The sequence below is a fragment of the Mytilus edulis genome, chromosome 4, assembly GCF_963676685.1.
Source record: "Mytilus edulis chromosome 4, xbMytEdul2.2, whole genome shotgun sequence".
NCBI classification, from domain to species: Eukaryota; Metazoa; Mollusca; class Bivalvia; order Mytilida; family Mytilidae; genus Mytilus; species Mytilus edulis.
The window spans coordinates 67,692,727-67,712,146 of NC_092347.1; the positions used below are offsets into that span (position 1 = coordinate 67,692,727).

A 19,420-nucleotide genomic window follows, 5' to 3' on the forward strand; every position below is an offset into this window, starting at 1 on the left:
GTTGATGATGGCAGACTTGTTTCAATCAGAAAGATGGTCATATGGGATGTATCAAGAAATCAAGGCTTTTCCATGTTTATTTTAAGGTATTCCATTTTGTTCCAGGGGTGGGTGCAGCCATTTCTAAAAGGGGGGTTGCAACCCAGGATAAAAAAAGGGGGGATTCCAACCATATGTCACCATTCAAATGCATTGATTGTCCAAAAATAAGGGGGGTTGCCACCCCAGGAAACCCCGTTCTGGATCTGCCACTGTGTTGATATAATTTTTAACCGGATTTTTGTAACATAAATGTCGGTTATTGGTTTGGGGATGCACGGCGGGCGGCCGGGCGGCAATCAAATGTTGTCCATGCATTAACTCATGAACCGTTCAACCAAAGCTTTTAAAATTTTAATATGTTGTTACTGACAACTAAATGAAGGTCAAGTTCAATAATGGCGATTTTGACTTTTACCGTTCAGTAGTTATGGTTCTTGAAAGATTGAAAAATTGAGTTTCCAGTCGTGTCCGTGCATTTACGCATGAACTGTTCTACCAAAGCTTCCCAAATTTTAATATGTTGTTACCGATGACAAAATAGAGGTCAAGTTCAATAATGACAATTTTGACTTTTACAGTTCAGGAGTTATGGTTCTTGAAAGATTGAAAAATGGAGTTTTCAGTCATGTCCGTGCATTTACGCATGAACTGTTCTACCAAAGCTTCCCAAATTTTAATGTATTGTTACTGATGACAAAATGGAGGTCAAGTTCAATAATGACGATTTTGACTTTTACTGTTCAGGAGTTATGGTTCTTGAAAGATTGAAAAATGGTGTTTCTAGTCGTGTCCGTGCATTTTCTCATAAACCATTCAACCAAAGCTTTTGAAATTTTAATATGTTGTTACTGATGACAAAATAGAGGTCAAGTTCAATAATGACGATTTTGACTTTTACCGTTCAGGAGTTATGGTTCTTGAAAGATCGCAAAATGGCGTTTCCATTCACGTTGAACATTGCATTTACTAATGAACCATTCAATCTAACCTTTCAAATTTTAATATGTTGATACTGACTACAAAATGGAGGTCAAATTTGATATTGACGATTTTCACTTTCAGCATTCATCAGTTATGGTTCTTGTGATATTGCCAGGACACAAATAAATGTTAAAAAAATCCGGTTTGCTGTCGTTGTGACAGCCTCTTGTTTTTGCATAAGTTGTAATATCAGGAAAATGTTATTAAAACAGAAACCTTAAAGAAGAAAGAAAATTATAGAGATCAATTAGATTATTCACGGTATTGCATTGCTAACTGATAAGTTAAGGAGCAGGCAAAATCAAGTAATATATTTCAAACATTTAAATTGAACTTTTTGCATATATCATATTTAATATTGAACTTTTGGCATATCATATTTAATATTGAACTTTTGGCATATCATATTTAATATTGAACTTTTTGTAGATTTGACATTCTGGATTATAAAAAAAATTATATGCCAGTTTTGAAGTATGTTCTATTTACAAATGTTAATCCATTCTTTTTCAGATTCTTTTTCAGATGCCAAGATTATATAAAAAGTTGAATTCAATGTTGCTGCAGGGCTTTGAAAATTAATACAGTTTAGTTAATAGTTTGTTAATAGGTATTTGATTGTAAAAAGAGCATTGTTACTGTTACTGGCCAAAACGTAAAACATTGTAAAAACTAACATAAATTTCAGTCAATATTCTGTGACATAGAAAAACTGAATGGTGATTCTTTTTAGCAAACTGATTTAAATATAATTAATCTATTGTAAAGATGATTTTTTTTTTAATTTGAATACAGGGTGGATTTATTTTGAATTACTGTAAAATAATAACTGTTAAATGCAAATAGTGTGACTGAGTAGGTCAATAATCACAACTTGCATTCTGATATATGAATATGTATGCAAATTTTTCTTGAATTAGTCTTTTTTTTTTCTAAATGCACCCAATAGTTTTTAAATCTAGAGCCAACTATTTTTAAAATCCTTTATCAGATGCAGACATCTGATGTACAGTAGTTGTCGTTTGTTTATGTAATATATATATACGTGTTTCTCGTTTCTCGTTTTGTTTATATAGATTAGATCGTTGGTTTTCCCGTTTGAATGGTTTTACACTAGTAATTTTGGGGCCCTTTATAGCTTGTTGTTCGGTGTGAGCCAAGGCTCCGTGTTGAAGGCCGTACTTTAACCTATAATGGTTTACTTTTTAAATTGTTATTTGTATGGTGAGTTGTCTCCTTGGCACTCACACCACATTTTCCTATATCTATCACACAAAATAGTTAATTCAATGTTTCTGCAGAACTTGGAAAATTTCTGTTTTATTTCAGGTTTGTTGAAAAATATTTCATCTAAAGAAAGAAAAGATTTTGTTTTGTTACTCTGTCAGGTTTGATTAAATCTTTAAGGGGAAGTAACAAATGAACATAGTCAAATTTAATTCCACTTAAAAGAATTGAATTTATTGAATTTGTAATTTACTGTTTCAGGGAGAATTTATCTTCTTTTTCAAAAAGCAATTCTATGTTGAATTAGACCTGATATTATTTTTCTACTTAAAAATACTACATTTTTTGTAATTAAAGATAGATATGAATTTTATACTTTTTATTTTCATAGTGTTTTTAGAAATTGAGGTACATTGCTGTCAAACATTCTGTCATAAATTGTATTAAAGAAAAGACTGGTGCCACTTCATGATAATGATAAGAAGAAATTGTAAAAGAACCATTTCAAAGTTAAGAATTTAATTTTAGATATCATTAACATCATTTATTTTAACTTTTAAATTAAGTATGTTTTGTTCTGTTTTTCGTAAAGCAAATTAAATTTGGACTTTTTGCTTTTTCAGGATGAAAATAGCAAACAGGAAGTTCAAAAGATTTTTTCCTCAATTCTAAAATGGTTAAATGCAAAACTTGAGGTAATCTTTTTTTAAATTTAGGAAGGTTAGTTTATGATGGTCACATCACTCATATAAGACCTAGTCATCCATCTGACTGGGACATTATGACTCTCTTATTTTTTACTATACTGAGAAAACACATACTAAAAAGAATTCCAATCTAAATAATGGATGTGATATTCTTGGGAGATTTTTGTTGTTTCAACTTTGAAAATTATTCTTAGTAAAATTGAGAATGGAAATGGGGAATGTGCCAAAGAAACAACAACCCGACCATAGAAAAAAAACAACAGCAGAGGGTCACCAACAGGACTTCAATGTAGCGAGAAATTCCCGCACCCGGAGGCGTAGACTGTTGCAACAAAGGCCGACTTTTAAGTGGCTGCTCAGAATGAATTTCTTTTTTAGAATATTAAAAAAAAAAAAAAAAATCTAGAATAGAAATGAGTAATAGGCTAATTTTATAATGCTACCAATTTGAAGTTGAAGAAAAAATATATATATAAAGCATCTCTGGACAGTACACATTTTGATAATTTATTTTTACAGCTTCATTCAATGCTGGCCTCTGAATATTCACAAAGTGCCAATTGGAAGAAATTTACCTGATGTTTAGGTAAGTCGGCATTACTACCAAAAAAAAAATACACAAATGCATTGTTAAGAGTAAGGTTGTATCCTTTATGAAATTTTCTTGTTAAAAAATTCAGATGAGTTATTTCCCTTGATTCACAAGTTTATATATTTTATAGCTTCAAAACTAATTGATACATGACAGGACTCATTTCTTTTCATTAATAACTCATCACTTTCCAGATATACTAATTATGTAAAAATATGTGCATCACACAAGCATACTTAGGAAAGAGGGGGGATGCATTGATGAAAATTATTTCAAGGGAGATAATTTTAGATTTTTTTTCTGCAGGACAAATATTATAAAATGTTATATCATCATCAGATTTGCAAATAGAGCTGAAATAACATATGTATCTTACTCTTAGGTTCATTTTTTTATGCAAGAACCACAGGATGGAAAAGTTTTACTATTTGAAACATTTTGGGCACCAAATGGTATAAAAGTCAAGAATTTAGCAACAAAACATAATTCAAACTGTTAAGGATGAAGACTAAAATAGTGATATAGAAAAACTGTTTCTCCCTTTTATTTTTAAGAACCTTGTAAACAAATTTTCATTCCATTTTTAGGTAATATTTGATGCTTCCAATTCTGGGTTTTAAGGGGAAAGGTGAAAATGAAGGAAGGACATCAACACACAAAACATATCTTTTAAAAGAAAGAGACTTGGTAACAAAATACAACTCTGTAATTATTTGCGGTGATAGAATATGGACTTAAACACTAATGGACTCAGGAACAAGCTGTGCAAGTGAAGCAACTTAAACAAAACCACAATTTCAGGAATATGTTGTGCAAAACAATGGACTTCAAAAACAAACAAAAAGAAGACCAAGAAATATGATATAATTCAACAAGAAACTTATATTTAACAACTAGGACATAGAATATAATCAGTGATGAAATAAAAACTATGTTTAGCATGAACTCTTTTATTTATTTGTTAGACAATTGAGATGCCTGTGCTAAGCATAACAATGATTGCAGTTTTGTTAGAGCCCTGCATTCCTCAGTCATGTCTATAGACTGAATTTATTTTAATCATGCATGTGTTTAAGGATGATGAAAGATAATTTTAACAGTACATTGTAAGTCAATGATATTTGGTACACATTTAGACAATACCTATAATTTGCATCCATTTTATTCAAAATTATTTGGTGTTCAATCCCTTTTCCCCCTTTATATGATGGCCCTGGTCCATGGAAACACATTTTTTCCTAGTTTGGTGGGTAAAATTATTATCACCAACTGAAGATGAGTTAGTATTATACTTTAGCATCTGCAAACAGGATTTTTTAAAAAGATTAAGCGTGAACTAGTGCAGTCATGGTTAATTTATAAAAAAAAAAAATGAAAAGGCTTTCTTCTCGCCTCAATAGAGTCAAAAAGCGAGACATGGGTATATGCTGTTTCCGGTGTCTTCAAAGATACATTAGTTTGGAATCAGGTCAGTTTACATGAGGAACCACCAGTGATTGCTAAAATTATGTTTGGTATGCAGTTGTATCAGCACTGGCATATCTCATTTCCATGGACATTAGTTGGCTCCACCTAGTAATTTTCAACTTCGATGCAAGTCTGAATCCTTGTTATTGGAAGGAATAACTCCGATATTGATTGCCAAGGATTGACTGAGTTTGATTTTTTTTTGCTGAAGATTTGTGATTCTCTCCAGGTACTAGTTCCGTCTTCCTCCACCAATTACATTAAAGATTAGCTAGCTATAAAACCAGGTTTAATCCACATTTTCTACATAATAAAAATGTCTGTACCAAGTCAGGAATATGAGCGTTGTTTTCCATTCATTTAATGTGTTTGAGCTTTTTATTTTGCCATTTGATTAGGGACTTTCCATTTTGAATTTTCCTCGGAGTTGAGCTCTTTTGTGATTTTGCTTAATACTGACTGTCACATAAAACCAAGGTTACTGAATCAGTGGCCGACAACAAGAGCTTTTTATTCTTTGAGGGAAATAAAAAGTCATATTTATATAACTTTTGCAGTGATTTTATTCTTGTTTAATTTAATATGTATGCTGAATTGATAGATTTGTAGATGTTTTTTAAATGTCCAGTGGCAAATGTTTCGTGCATGTTGAGGACAAACGCTGAATTGAATCTGAATGGGGCAAAAATTCTTTTTGTGTTAGGTCTTAATTCATAGAAACTGGCAGAATGTCATACTTGCATGGTAAATATGGTGTGACCATCAGTCAAAATATTGAATAAGCAGCACATTATAATCATAGCTTTGTGGCTTGTGATAGATTTTACGTCCTAAAATCACGGTATTATATTACAACATTACAACATTATAAATTTTAGTCCCAGTTTACACCAAAGAAACGACAGTATTAAACATAGCAAGACCGTATTTATTTTTCTCTATCAAATGTAAATATTGCTGACAATAACAAATGGTCTCTTGCTGGTAATTTGTAAACGGTTTGGTTGCTAATTAAGTAGAATAAGTATAAGGCTATCCATCCTGCAAGGGATTTCACTATTCAAAAGAAGTTAGTAATTTTACCAAATTCTAAATCCCATAGGTGCATTCCACACTTTGCACGTTAAAAAAACAGCTGCAACAACTCTCTGATGGGTTATTGGGATATTTTCTGTCTCTATCCAGTCTGATCCATTCTCATCAGCAATCCGACGAATTCTAGTGGTAGTCCTTGCTATTCGTCTTAACTTGTGTTCCTAATATACAGACTCTTACTTATTATACTAATGGTACGTATGACTGCGATTTGTTCCTGTCTGTCAATCCGTGCATCTGTTTGTTTGTCCATCCTTCTATCGTTCTTTTTGTTTTTTAAGATCCATACTCGTATTTATATCAGATTGCAACCTTACTGGAATATATGCCCCATATAATGAGATTGTTGATTTTTATGTCAACATTTCAAAGGTCACTGTATTATATGTCTCTGCTAAAATATATGGTCATATTTAATAAGAGGAAGATCTCTACTAATTTGTGAGAAAGTTTCTCATCCGATCTTGTTTACCAAGGGTTTTTTTAATTGTTTATCTGTTCTAGTCCCGAACATACATGAAATGTTTGTCACTGGAATTAAGGACTAAACTGGCAATCAATCAATCGTGACGTAATATGTATTTTAGAATTTTAACCATTTAACTAAAAGAAGCACATCTGAGTTGTTTTCCTGGATAAAAGACACGGAGGGGTCCAAATGACACACTGAAATTAACAACTACTAGCATAGGTCACCGTACGACCTCCAACAATAAGCAAATCCCATACCGCATAGTCAGCTATAAAATGCCTTTATGATTGGGAACCACAAAAGGTAAATCAATGATATTTGTTATAAGTATATAAGTATTGGCACATCTCAGTTCCATGGATATCATTTGGCCCAAACCCAGATTAAATTCGAACTATTTGTTAGAGAAGGTGAAACAGGCAAAGTTGGAAAATTTGAATTGGTTACTTCTGTTCTGTGGGCTTTAAAAGTTAAATGTTACATAATTTAGTATTTTATTCATCTGATACATGTATGTGTTTTAGATTAATTATTTAATTGAGCGTCGAGATATTTGTTATTTAAAAAAAAATTATAGACAAATTTACAAAGCAGTCGATTGTGGTGCAAATTAATTCATGTGGATCTTTTTTGTCATAACCATATATTCCGCCTTAGAAAATCAAAAGAAAGATATAATAGATTCATCTTTTTGAAGCTTTAATTAGCTTCTCACAGTGACAATTTAAAAAAATTAAAATCCACCAAATAAGCAATATCATCGAAATGAGAAAGTCGAGTACACTTTTTTTGTTCAGGCGTGTTTGAGTTGTCTATTCTGTCTTGAAAAGGTATAAAAGAAAAATATTTGATACATGATCATCTCGTTTCAGATTCTATTATTTTACATATTTAGATCAAGTTTAAATAACATTAAAAATTTACAGTACTTCAAGATCAAACATATGGGTCAAGTGAAATACCTTTGTAAATGAGTCATAACCATGAACAAGATAAGTGTGTTGTATTTTTTTTTAATAAAAGTACTTGAAGACAAACTTTTCTGGTGGATCTTTAAAAATATGCACAACTGAAAATTCTGAAAATCTGCTTTTCCATTTTCTAAATATTTTTGAACTTTCGAAAATTCCCGACAACCTATATGAGACAATAGTTTTGAGTTAACAAAATGAAAAAAGTACATTCGAATGATGCTCAATAACTAGAAGTTACAGTTGTACAACAACTAGTAGTCGGCATAGTATGTAAGATCATGAAAGGATTGTGTAATAAATGTCATTATGATACCATCAAAGACATATAATACATTGTGTACATATGTAATTATATGTCTCTGATGTCATGTGGATAAATAAAGCTAAATTGACAGCGCGTCATCACTACAATCAGAGACATATATTATATGTCTCTGCTACAATGTCCTTTTCACAATGTTAGAATAATCAATTTTAAAAAGAAATCGTATTTCCCACCGTTTGTACAAACGAAGTCTTACGGTACTTTACGGTGTATTATTTATAGATGGCGCTGTCAAAGGAGAAGTGACGTCAATCGAGAGTTAGTGCTCGATGGAGAAACAGGAATACACAATTTGTGTATTGAATTGGATTTTATCGTTGTTTACAGGTGTCATTTCGTGAAATAAAAACATAGAGCATATACAAACAATGAAATAGTTCCAATTGTAAAGTGCCATAGTTATGTGATGTAGAAAAACAACAAATTCAATGCAAACAATTATTTGAGTAACTTGCTTTGCACGAGCATAGATGAAGTGAAAAAATATTATTATGGAAGGGAATTATCCCCGAATGCTGCTTGTTACAGCTAATGTCGGGTCTATATTTGAAGATGTACGTATAAACATAAATATAATCGATCGTCTGGTAGTTAAATATTTGCATAGTGTAAAAATCAAAGTAATGTTTTGCTTTTACAACATATGACATACGTATCGTCAGGTCAGTATGTCATGAAAATGACCATATCGTGCTGCTGACCTGAGGGCAATTATAATGACAATTTCACTGGAAATATGGACTGAAATCAAAACTATATCTTGATTTGTCTAGTCCAAATAAAAATGACATCTTGCAATGCTATTTTAAAAATTCTGGGACATGTAGGAAGCACAGGCACTTGTCTCAGAAAAAAAAAATTCCTATATACCTCAATATAACATAATAATATATTAAGGTATATAGGAATTTTTTTTTCTGAGACAAGTGCCTGTGGTTGGAAGGTGTCTCGATCAGGTGTCAGAAAAAAAATGAAAATAGCCTTGCAAGACCTCATAATTATTTGTCCTCAATCCATAGGGTACATACAGTAACGAGTTTGGTGACTATACCCCAAAGTTGTTTCAGGAACATGCAAATACTTTTTTCGGCCAGAATATTCTTTATTTTGCAATTTTCTACAGTTTTATTCCAACTTTATTTACTTTCAGACTTATTTACTTTCAGGCTATTCATTTTTTCAAATTTATCAAGTAAGGTTACAAATTAAAAAAAAAAAAAATAACAAAAAAGTAAAAATCTGATTCATTGATTTTCTTGAACATGTTGAAGTACATGTAGTTTTATTTGTGTTAATTTATTTTTTAGTTTAGCAAAAAAAAGGTATTATTATTCTCTTGATTTTCATTATATATACAACAATGGAGCATATATCGGACTCAGTATAACTTTTAGTATAGGTCTATTATAGCTATAAATTTACATAACAGATAAAATAACCTCTACAACTATTTAAAGTATTAAAATTTATTATTAGTAATTTGCTTGCTTGTTTAACATTTTATATTTTAAATCAAACTTAAAAGAGTGTTTATTGTAAATAAACAAGAAAATATGAAGGTTGTGCTTTCAGAATGTAGGCGAAGTCATTTCTAAAAACTCTAAACTAAAACTGAATCCTTATTTTCTGAATCGTCTTGAACACACATAAAATATTTGCCACTGGACATCAAGCTACATCTTGATCTGTAAAAAATGTGGAATATGACACTGTCTTATTGTAACCCCCTTAACTTTCCTGGGCGGCTTTACCTACTTTTAGCTAATCTTTATTATAAAATTAGTTGAAAAGAAGAAATTAAAATAAAATACTCCCAATTCCAACCACAAATTTATAAGCTCAAAATTTATCTTTTTCAAATCTCAAAAAAGTATAGATGCAGCAAGTGTCAAATTGGGATCTGTTTATTAAGAGCTAGAATCACAAAGATGTCACAAAATACATTTGAAATATGTTTTAAGATAACTAAATATATACATCACTAATTAATAAAGTATGACCACAAATTTGCTTTAAAAGTCAAAAAACAAAAAACAAAAATATAAATTTACCTATGTTTAAAAAAATTACTACAGGAGGATTAAATGTAACCGTAAAATATGTCAATTTAATAAAAACAGCATTTATGAAATCATTATATTTTGAGTATGTGCTCCTGTAGGGTCCTCAATTGTTCAATAAACATCTCAAATCTGGGTTACAGCATCTAGAAATGGGAATTATGACGAAACTTAATATAAATTATTGTTTAAATCTCTGTTGGGATTCAAAATTTCCTTTTTTTGCTAACAGCTCTGAACACTGATAATAGAAAGTGTTATTTTTTCATTGTACATTTACTAATTCATTCTTTCTGCATTAAATTATTGCCTCTGGACTTTAATAGCAATTAACAAGCAATCATTAATATTTTATTCAAGTTTGATTTAGATTTGTTTAGAACGGTGCACATCTTCAACAAGTGATAAGAATGTTTTGCCCAACTTGTTAATTAAGGCAGTTTTATAGTAGTTTTTTCTCCCCTTTGTTTCTGTATGTTTTTTTGGTAGACTGGTAGTCATTTGCCTGACATTAAAGTGAGATGAATGATGTTGGATACAAATTTTATATTAAATTGTCAAGTATTACTTGTATTAGTATTGAAATTTTAATTATGAAAAGGTTCATGTCATTATAGTATACAATAATAATGGTCTATATGCAGTTAAATTTATTTCATGTTTAATGGGTGCAATTTGCCCTTCATAAGAAAGAGTCAATTGAACATCATCATTTACATGCATGAAGATTACCATTAGAAATTCCATCTATTTCCAATTTAAAAAAAAAACTTCAGTCACTATTCATGAGGGAGGGGGGGGGGGGGGGGTAGGAGGGGTCCTGATCCCGAAATCCCAGGCTTAAAAACACAAAATCCTGAGGTCCCAAAATTCGAAAAAAAAAATTCCCGGATCCCGAAAGGTTCAATCCAGACATCCTGAGCTAAAAAACACACGATCCCGGAGTCCCGATAAAGGTCCTATCACCCCTCATTCATGTTTGATTGATATACTGGTAGTAAGCATTGGTTGTGGATAAATTTTAAATTTTATAAATAATGTTTTAGAAAAATCTACATGTATTATGATGTACTGTCAAAATCTGCATTGGTTTGTTTGTTTAGTTATAATGTTCATGAACTATATTTCGTTTATTTTTTAGCCTGATCATATGCTGAAGATTTGGCTGAGGGAATTTTTAAAGGTAAGTACAAAATTTACACATTACATAATATATATGAAAGTCAGTATTGCAAGTGATATATACAAAAATCATGCACCATAAACCCAATAACAAAAATCTAACATAAATTGAATCTTTACGAGTAAAATGTTTTTGAAATGAAGAATTATGGTAGTTATTTGTTGTACATGAAAGAGATATTTTGAAGATGTTATATATTGCTAATGTATTACTTTTGCATACTACTACGGGGGTGTTTAACGACCTTGACTACCCATGAGATTCTTACACAACTAAGTATAACATTTGCATGGAAACCGTTTTATATAATATATGATAATATCAGTACTGAAGCACCTTGATTGGATACTTGGGCAGAAATTATAAAATATGCATTTCTACAGGGTTTTTAAAATCAATATATTTTCGTCCTTCTTTCAACAGAATTTTAAATATCTATTAGGTGCATTAGCACGTACTGTTAAATTTAACCTACACATACATGTTATGAGAAGAAAGATGAGCAGATTTACAAGGAATGGGAAGAACAGCTACACACAATAGGGCAAATAATATCAGGCATTACTTTTGTGTCACCTCTTCAAGTAGTGCAGCTGGGATTATAGCATGTTGTTTTCAGCGACACCAGCATCAACAATTTGTCAAGTATTGTGGATGAATAACTTTAATGAGAACCACTATTTTCAATTCCATAATAATTGTAATGCATTTACATAAGTATTAGTACATCTACTTTCCTCTACCTTACTCCCTCAGTCATGGTATGTTGAGCTAGAATCTCCTGTATAAATTACATACATGTTGTCGTTTGGTATTTATGTCAGTTTGATGGGATCTGTCTTACAAAAAGCATTATATTTTTGGTATGCAGCTCATATCCATGTACTGTAGATTATTTGCCTCATCAATCATGATCTATTGGCTTTGAAACATTAAGCATAGATTAAATGTTTAAGTTTATGATAAGGTCAATTGAAGATGCCCCCCATCATGGACCACTAATGATAATTAGTAAGTCTGAGATATCCTGAACTGAGTTGTATGAGTATTTACCTACACATCTCATTTTATGGACATTATTTAGCCTGTATCTTCACTGACTTCAGCTCACCGACTTCAGTTAGATTGACTTTATAAAAATAAGATGTGGTATTGTTGTCAGTGAAACAAGTCTCCACTTTAAAAGAGACCAAATGACAGGAGATGCAGGTCACAGTAGGGCCTTCAACAATGAACTAAATCCAGAGCAAATGACAGGAGATGCAGGTCACAGTAGGGCCTTCAACAATGAACTAAATCCACAGAGCAAATGACAGGAGATGCAGGTCACAGTAGGGCCTTCAACAATGAACTAAATCCACAGAGCAAAGCAACCTACAATAGGCCACAAAAATAGAAACTAAAGACCTGATTAATCATGTTAATGTACAAAACAATAAATGAAAAAGTATGTGATATACAGCAACAGAAACTAATACAACCACCGAATAACAGGCATTGCATAGTTAACATTTTAAAGGATGGCAGTTTTGAGGGAGGGTAGGAGGGGTCCTGATCCCAAAATCCCAGGCTTAAAACACGAAATCCAGAGGTCCCGAATTTAAAATGAATTGAAATCCCAAATCCCGAAATTTGAAAAAAAGAATTCCCGGAGTCTCGATAAAGGTCCTATCCCCCCTCAGTTTTAAATCAACATGTGTGTTTTCATATCTCCTCTGTGTCAACATTATGGTTATAAATTATTTCATGTTTTTTTTTGTTTCTGTACATGTAACTTCCAAACAAAGATTTAGGCCTCAAAAGTTAGAACAGATACTTTTAACAATAGTGAATGAATATTTTTTTTAAATAAATTGCATAACAATAGTGAATGAATATTTTAAAAATAACTTGCATGAGAATTTAAGTAAAGGATGTTAATATCTGACAATAATGAAGTTGTATTAATATATATTGATCATGTATTTGGATTAAATCCCTAAATATGTGATGAATGAAATAAGAAGATCAAAATTATAAAATAAACAACAAAAGATGCGTAGGAGGATTTTAGTTTGTAAAAAGAAATCTATACAAAGTACATGTGCTGTCTACAGTGTATAATATGAATTCTTAATTTTATTTTTATGCAGATTCTAAATTAATGATTAAACAAGATACAAGATATTTTAAAACATTAAATTTTTCTACTAGTTCATGTATCATTTCAAATGTTTAACATGTTTATAGTGTTTTATATTAAGGTTTTATTCAGGGTGGTGCCCCCATGTATTTGTTTGGGCTATTTTGGAGTCCGTCCTTTAAATTTTGAAATTCTCTAACATATATAACGTTTATAAACCCAGATCTTTCAAATTCATCACCACCATCCTTTTGACAATCCCCCATTCTTTAAAAAATTTCTAAGAAAAACACAGATTCATTCCTATACATGTACTTTTAAAAGTAGCATTTCACACAATGAGATATAAAATTTTACAGGAAGTTTGTTATCATTATTATATAATTTTGAAGTATCTTCCTAGAAGAGTAAAATCATTATCCTTAAACTTGAGAAATGTATTCAATGATCATCTCATTCATGTCATTGTAAGATAGTAAGAAAAGAATAGCATGTCACTTTAAGTATCAGTTGTTCTAACTTTGTAAATTAAATTGGTGACACATGGATTTTTTTTAAGTTATTAAGTAATCAGTGGTTGTATCACATGTCCTGATTTCATGTTTGTTTGTTTGTTGACAAGTGACATAAAAGTCTCTAGCAATATTTCCTTGTTCTTGTAGATCACCACACTTTGACTGTTTGTTTATAAGTTGATGAACTATGAATTCTTTATGAACTGTTTATAATTGCTGTGGTTGTATCACATGTCATGGTCTATCAAATGAATGTCCCTATTTCCTTTGGCTAATTGCTATGGTTGTACCACATGTCATGGTCTGTCACATGTATGTCCTGATCTATTTGGTTATTTGCTGTGGTTGTATCACATGTCATGGTCTGTCACATGTATGTTCTGATTTCCTTTGGTTGATTGCTGTGGTTGTATCACATGTCCTGGTATGTCACATGTATGTCCTGATTTCCTTTGGTTAATTGCTGTGTTGTATCACATGTCATGGTGTATCACATGTATGTCCTGATTTTCTTTGGTTAATTGCTGTGTTGTATCACATGTCATGGTCTGTCACATGTATATCCTGATCCATTTGGTTATTTTGCTGTGGTTGTATCACATGTCATGGGTTGTATCACATGTATGTCCTGATTTCCTTGGTTAATTGTTGTGGGTTGTATCACATGTCATGTCATTGTCGGTCACATGTATGTCTTGATTTCCTTGGTTGATTGCTGTGGTTGTATCACATGTCATGGTCTATCACATGTATGTCCTGATTTCCTTGGTTAATTGCTGTGGTTGTATCACATGTCATGGTGTATCACATGTATGTCCTGATTTCCTTGGTTAATTGCTGTGGTTGTATCACATGTCATGGTGTATCACATGTATGTCCTGATTTCCTTGGTTAATTGCTGGGGTTGTATCGTATGTCCTGGTCTGTCGCATGTATGTCCTCATTTCCTTGGTAAATTGCTGTGGTTGTATCACATGTCATGGTGTGTCACAATTGGTGTGTCACATGTATTTCAGCATTTCCTTGGTTAATTGCTGTGGTTGTGTCACATGTCATTGTGTGTCACATGTCATTGTGTGTCACATGTCATTGTGTGTCACATGTCATTGTGTGTCACATGTATGTCCTGATTTTCTTGGTTAATTGCTGTGGTTGTATCATGTGTCATGGTGTATCACATGTACGTCCTGATTTCCTTGGTTAATTGCTGTGGTTGTATCACATGTCATGGTCTGTCACATGTATGTCCTGATTTCCTTGGTTAATTGCTGTGGTTGTATCACATGTCATGGTCTGTCACATGTATGTCCTGATTTCCTTGGTTAATTGCTGTGGTTGTATCACATGGCATAGTGTGTCACATGCATATCCTGATTTATTTTACAGTTTCTTTTCATCAGAAATTGATTTGTTTTTCAACTGGGCAGTTGTATTTGTAGCTAACATGTAGTTAATTTCAATACTTGGAAGTTTTAAACCAATTTCAATGAAATACCCACATTTGGTCTAAGCAGATTTAACATTCATTGTATCAGCAAGTTAAAATATCTTTTTTTTTTGAGAAGGTTGAAAGTCCAATTAATATGGAATGTTGATCTCTTTATGAATTATGATTATTTGTATAAACTGGCAAGTAATTGTACATGATATTTATCGTTGGCATAGAGACCCTGTGTTTTTGTCATCAGCATTTATCTGATATCTCCAGCTAGGGAATTACACAATAGACAATTATTTATTTGTTTTGACTGAAAAACTTGCATTATGTATTCATATGTGTAAGTAAAACACATTTATATAATGGATGTAAAAATAAAGAGATGTGATGTGATTGCTAATGAGACAACTATTCAACGGAGTTTAAATTACAAAGATAAAAGCAAAGAATAAAGATCACAGTAAGACCATGAAGACCTTCAACAATGAAAGGTGTCAGACCACCAATTCAAAATCCTTATCTATTCAACAATTTTTTTTCTCAATTTTTACAGCTTTATAAATACTTAACCTTCACCATGTTAACATGCTTAAGAATATAACTTTATAGAAACCAGATATATTCAGAATTGTACAGGTATCAACTTTCTACAGGCCAATGTTTATCCAATGCTTCAAGTCTTATAATGAGCTGTTAAGAACGCACCTCAAACCCTTACCATATAGTCAGAAATAAATAACAAAAGGGACCCCAACATAAAAATCATGAAAATGTGAATCAATACAAGTATTGAGTACTCATTATTGAGATTAACTACTATATCTTAGAAGAAAAAGACTTCTAAAAAAAGGTACTTTTTTGTCACTTAAATTTGACAATGAATCAGAGTTAATCTGGCATAATTTGTTGTAGGACAAATTTGTAGCATTTTAAAATATGTCTTTTGAAACTTTAAAAACTTCTCAAACTTCTTCATTTAAATAATCTTCCAAATAATCATTTTGATATGAACAAAAGTCTTACTTATTAGTTAAAGATGTATTTATCTACAAGATGTTTTGTACAAGGATATTAATGCCAGTGAAATAATTTTTTTTGAAACGACGCACTCATATTTTAGTTATTAAAAATTGTTTTTACCTGTAGTATGTTAACATGGTTACATATACATGTAAATTGTTAAATTACATTTCTGGACTACAGTGAATACCAACTTGCATCACTATCACTATATATACCTTCAACAAAATAATTATTATACATGTACATGTAACTTTGAAAAGACTGAAATGTTTTATATATTTTGCGATTCCTGCCGGCTACAAATGACTCCTATCAAAATTCCTACTTTAAATGTGTATCTTAATTTGTAGAGTGTACAGCATTACCAGCCAGGATTACTTGCTCTTCATTGTCAAGAAGTTGGCGGTAAAAACTATGAAGATTCCATGCAACATGTCAACAAGTTTGTCAAGTGAGTACATCTATGAAGAGTCAATGTTTTTTAGCTGTAGTGAGGCAAACAAAAGAATATTTAACAGAAAAGTATTGCCTGCTGTGCTTGATTGTCATTGGAAACTACTTTCACTTAAAACAAATACATCTATTAAAAAAGTTGAGTAGAAAAGTGGTTTAATGGACTGATGATTCCTTCAAGTCTCAGATTTACGTTAGGTTTAGGTTGGTCAGTAAAAAAATCAACTTCAGTGGCGGATCCAGAGGGGGGGTTCCGGGGGTTGGAACCCCCCCTTTTTTGGCCGATCAATGCATTTGAATGGGGACATATAGTTGGAACCCCCCCCCCCCCCCTTTCATCCTGAGTTGGGAACCCCCCCTTTTTAAAATGGCTGGATCCGCCCCTGAACTTTATGTCAGATTGTAGTCTAATATTAACCAATGATGATTTCATATAAAGAATGTTTTGAACAATGCATGTTAGAAAATTTAAAGATTTAAATTCTGTTCAAAGTGTTTACATATCAGTAGGTATATCCTGGTGGGCGAAGATATTGTTATTTTAGGTCTATTTATAGCACAAATCATGCTGTGCATTTGACAAATGTTTGATAATAAGAGATATATCAGAATTGTGGACAATGCTGTCATTATTTTGAAAGTTTGAATTGTTTCCTGATAGTTGTGAATTATATCATTTCTCAGAAAGAAAAAAAACTTGTCAATTCCAATTCATGCATAATAATATTAAAGTTTCAATTGAATTTTGTCAGTATCTTAACAAAATAGGCATGTTTAATATGATCAGAATCAGGAAACTTTAATACTTTTCGAACAGGAAATATTCTGTAAATTTAGAGATTAACTTTTATTACATGTTGTTATGTTTAGAGATTGCATTGTTAGAATGTTAGAGGGTTAGCGCTATAGAACCAGGTTTAATCCACCATTTTCTACATTTGAAAATGCCTGTACCAAGTCAGGAATATGACAGTTTTTGTCCATTCGTTTTTGATGCGTTTTGTTATTTGATTTTGCCATGTGATTATGGACTTTCCCAATTGATCTTCCTCTAAGTTCAGTATTTTTGTGATTTTACTTTTTAATGCTGTACTGGTTTAAATTACTGTAAACAAACTCATTTTTGCCAGTAGAAAAATAGCTTTATATGGAGAACCTTGGTCTTCCCTTGTATAATATATGTCAATGACATTTGAATATTGCGAAAAATAAGTCCATGTGATATAATATTCATGAAATATGTTAATTTACAGTAGTTATGATATAACATGTATTATATTAAGTGGACATCTGTAAATCAATATTCACTGCTGCAATCAAAGTTGTCTGGCTTCTGAAAAAGTTGGTGAACAATTGTATAACAGGAAGTTATAAGTTATGTTTCCAGTAGCTAAAATCCAGGAAATCAGTTATTTATCAATTTGTACTTATTTATTTACATTGGCACTGGTACAATCCTTCATAAAAATTCATATTGGCTAAATTGGATTTTTTATTGAAAAAATGTTAATTATGAAAATTTAATTTACATTGTAACATAAATTTAATATAGATTGTGACAGAAAAAACGTAAATAAATTGCTTTGTGACAAAATCCAAATTTTAGATGGTTTTGTATTACTTTTATGATGTTGTGTCATTGCATTATGATTCTATACAGTTTAGCTTAATATCTGTTTCATAGATTTGTGGATGGTATAGATTTCAGCTATAGAAGTCCACAGCATTTTAAGTTCATTGATATTTGAAATATTCAAATACAATTATTTTAGTCCTATCTGTTACAAATATGTATTATTTAGTAGGTATTCGTATCATCTCAACAGCAATTTAAAAGGTGCAAGAGACCTTCAAGGCTTGCTGTTTCAGACTACAGAAGTTTTAATGTACTTTTTTGTTGCTATTTCAATGATATAACCTTTTATTGACATTCAAAGCTGGTTCAATTTTTAAATTGCATAATAATTTAAAAGAAGAACTTATTTTGTCATAATTAGATAAACAACAAGTGATTACTTTTGTCCTTTCTGTTCATTTTGAATATTTACAGCCATGCATTGCCAGTAAAAGTTATTTGCAACCTTTAATCCAATGATTGATGTCTGCAAATACAGAAATATGGAACATCTAAATTTTGTTTAAAAGTAAAGATTTTTGTATGGGAAAATATCAAATAGATATTAAAACCAAACTAGTTTTAAATTATGGAGAGGCAATGAAGCAAACCAAATCCTCTCAACATTTAAAATTATTTAATGGAAAGTTGTGCTTGATATTCAGATAAATATTTTAAATGTTTTCTTGTTTTGAGGACCATGGAAAATCTTAAATTTCAGTCAAACATATGAAGTTTTTTAAAATTTTAATCAGTCATTTTAATTTAGATTTTTTACTCTATGAGTTCCTTATTTTAGTTTTAGGCATAGTTGAAATACATGAAATTCCTATGTTCATATTGACCCAATCATGTTATTTGCTCTTTGGTCGGGTTGTTGTCTCTTTGACATATTCCCCATTTCCATTTTCAATTTTATGATATACAGCAACAAATGCCGGCCAACCACTGAATTACAGGTTCTCGACTTTGGGATAGGCACTTACAGAATGTAAAGGGGTAAAACATGTTAAAAGATGCCCAGACCTCCCCATACCTGGGATAGTGGTGTAATAGTAACATATTCCATTTCCACTATCTCACACTATTTCAATACTCATAATTTTTCATCTAATATATCTCATCACAA

At 31.3% G+C, this 19,420-nt stretch overlaps 1 protein-coding gene and 1 long non-coding RNA gene across 3 annotated transcripts in view; both read left to right on the forward strand.

Annotated features, from left to right (window-relative positions):
• The first annotated feature begins 2,682 nt into the window (after window positions 1-2,682).
• On the forward strand, window positions 2,683-4,494 carry LOC139520297 (uncharacterized). Its single transcript, XR_011663856.1, has 3 exons — window positions 2,683-2,945; window positions 3,477-3,543; window positions 4,137-4,494. It is a non-coding gene; the product is annotated as an uncharacterized lncRNA (long non-coding RNA).
• A 3,615-nt stretch (window positions 4,495-8,109) lies between these two features.
• Window positions 8,110-19,420, forward strand: part of LOC139520298 (inositol polyphosphate-5-phosphatase A-like) — a 52,273-nt gene continuing 40,962 nt past the window's right edge. The window contains exons 1-3 of one of the 2 annotated variants that reach the window (XM_071312828.1): window positions 8,110-8,436; window positions 11,084-11,125; window positions 16,574-16,674. In XM_071312828.1, the coding sequence (XP_071168929.1) occupies window positions 8,374-8,436; window positions 11,084-11,125; window positions 16,574-16,674 (206 nt within the window). In that variant the 5' untranslated portion in view covers window positions 8,110-8,373. The remainder of the gene's footprint in view (window positions 8,437-11,083; window positions 11,126-16,573; window positions 16,675-19,420) is intronic. The other variant, XM_071312829.1, reaches the window with a different exon arrangement.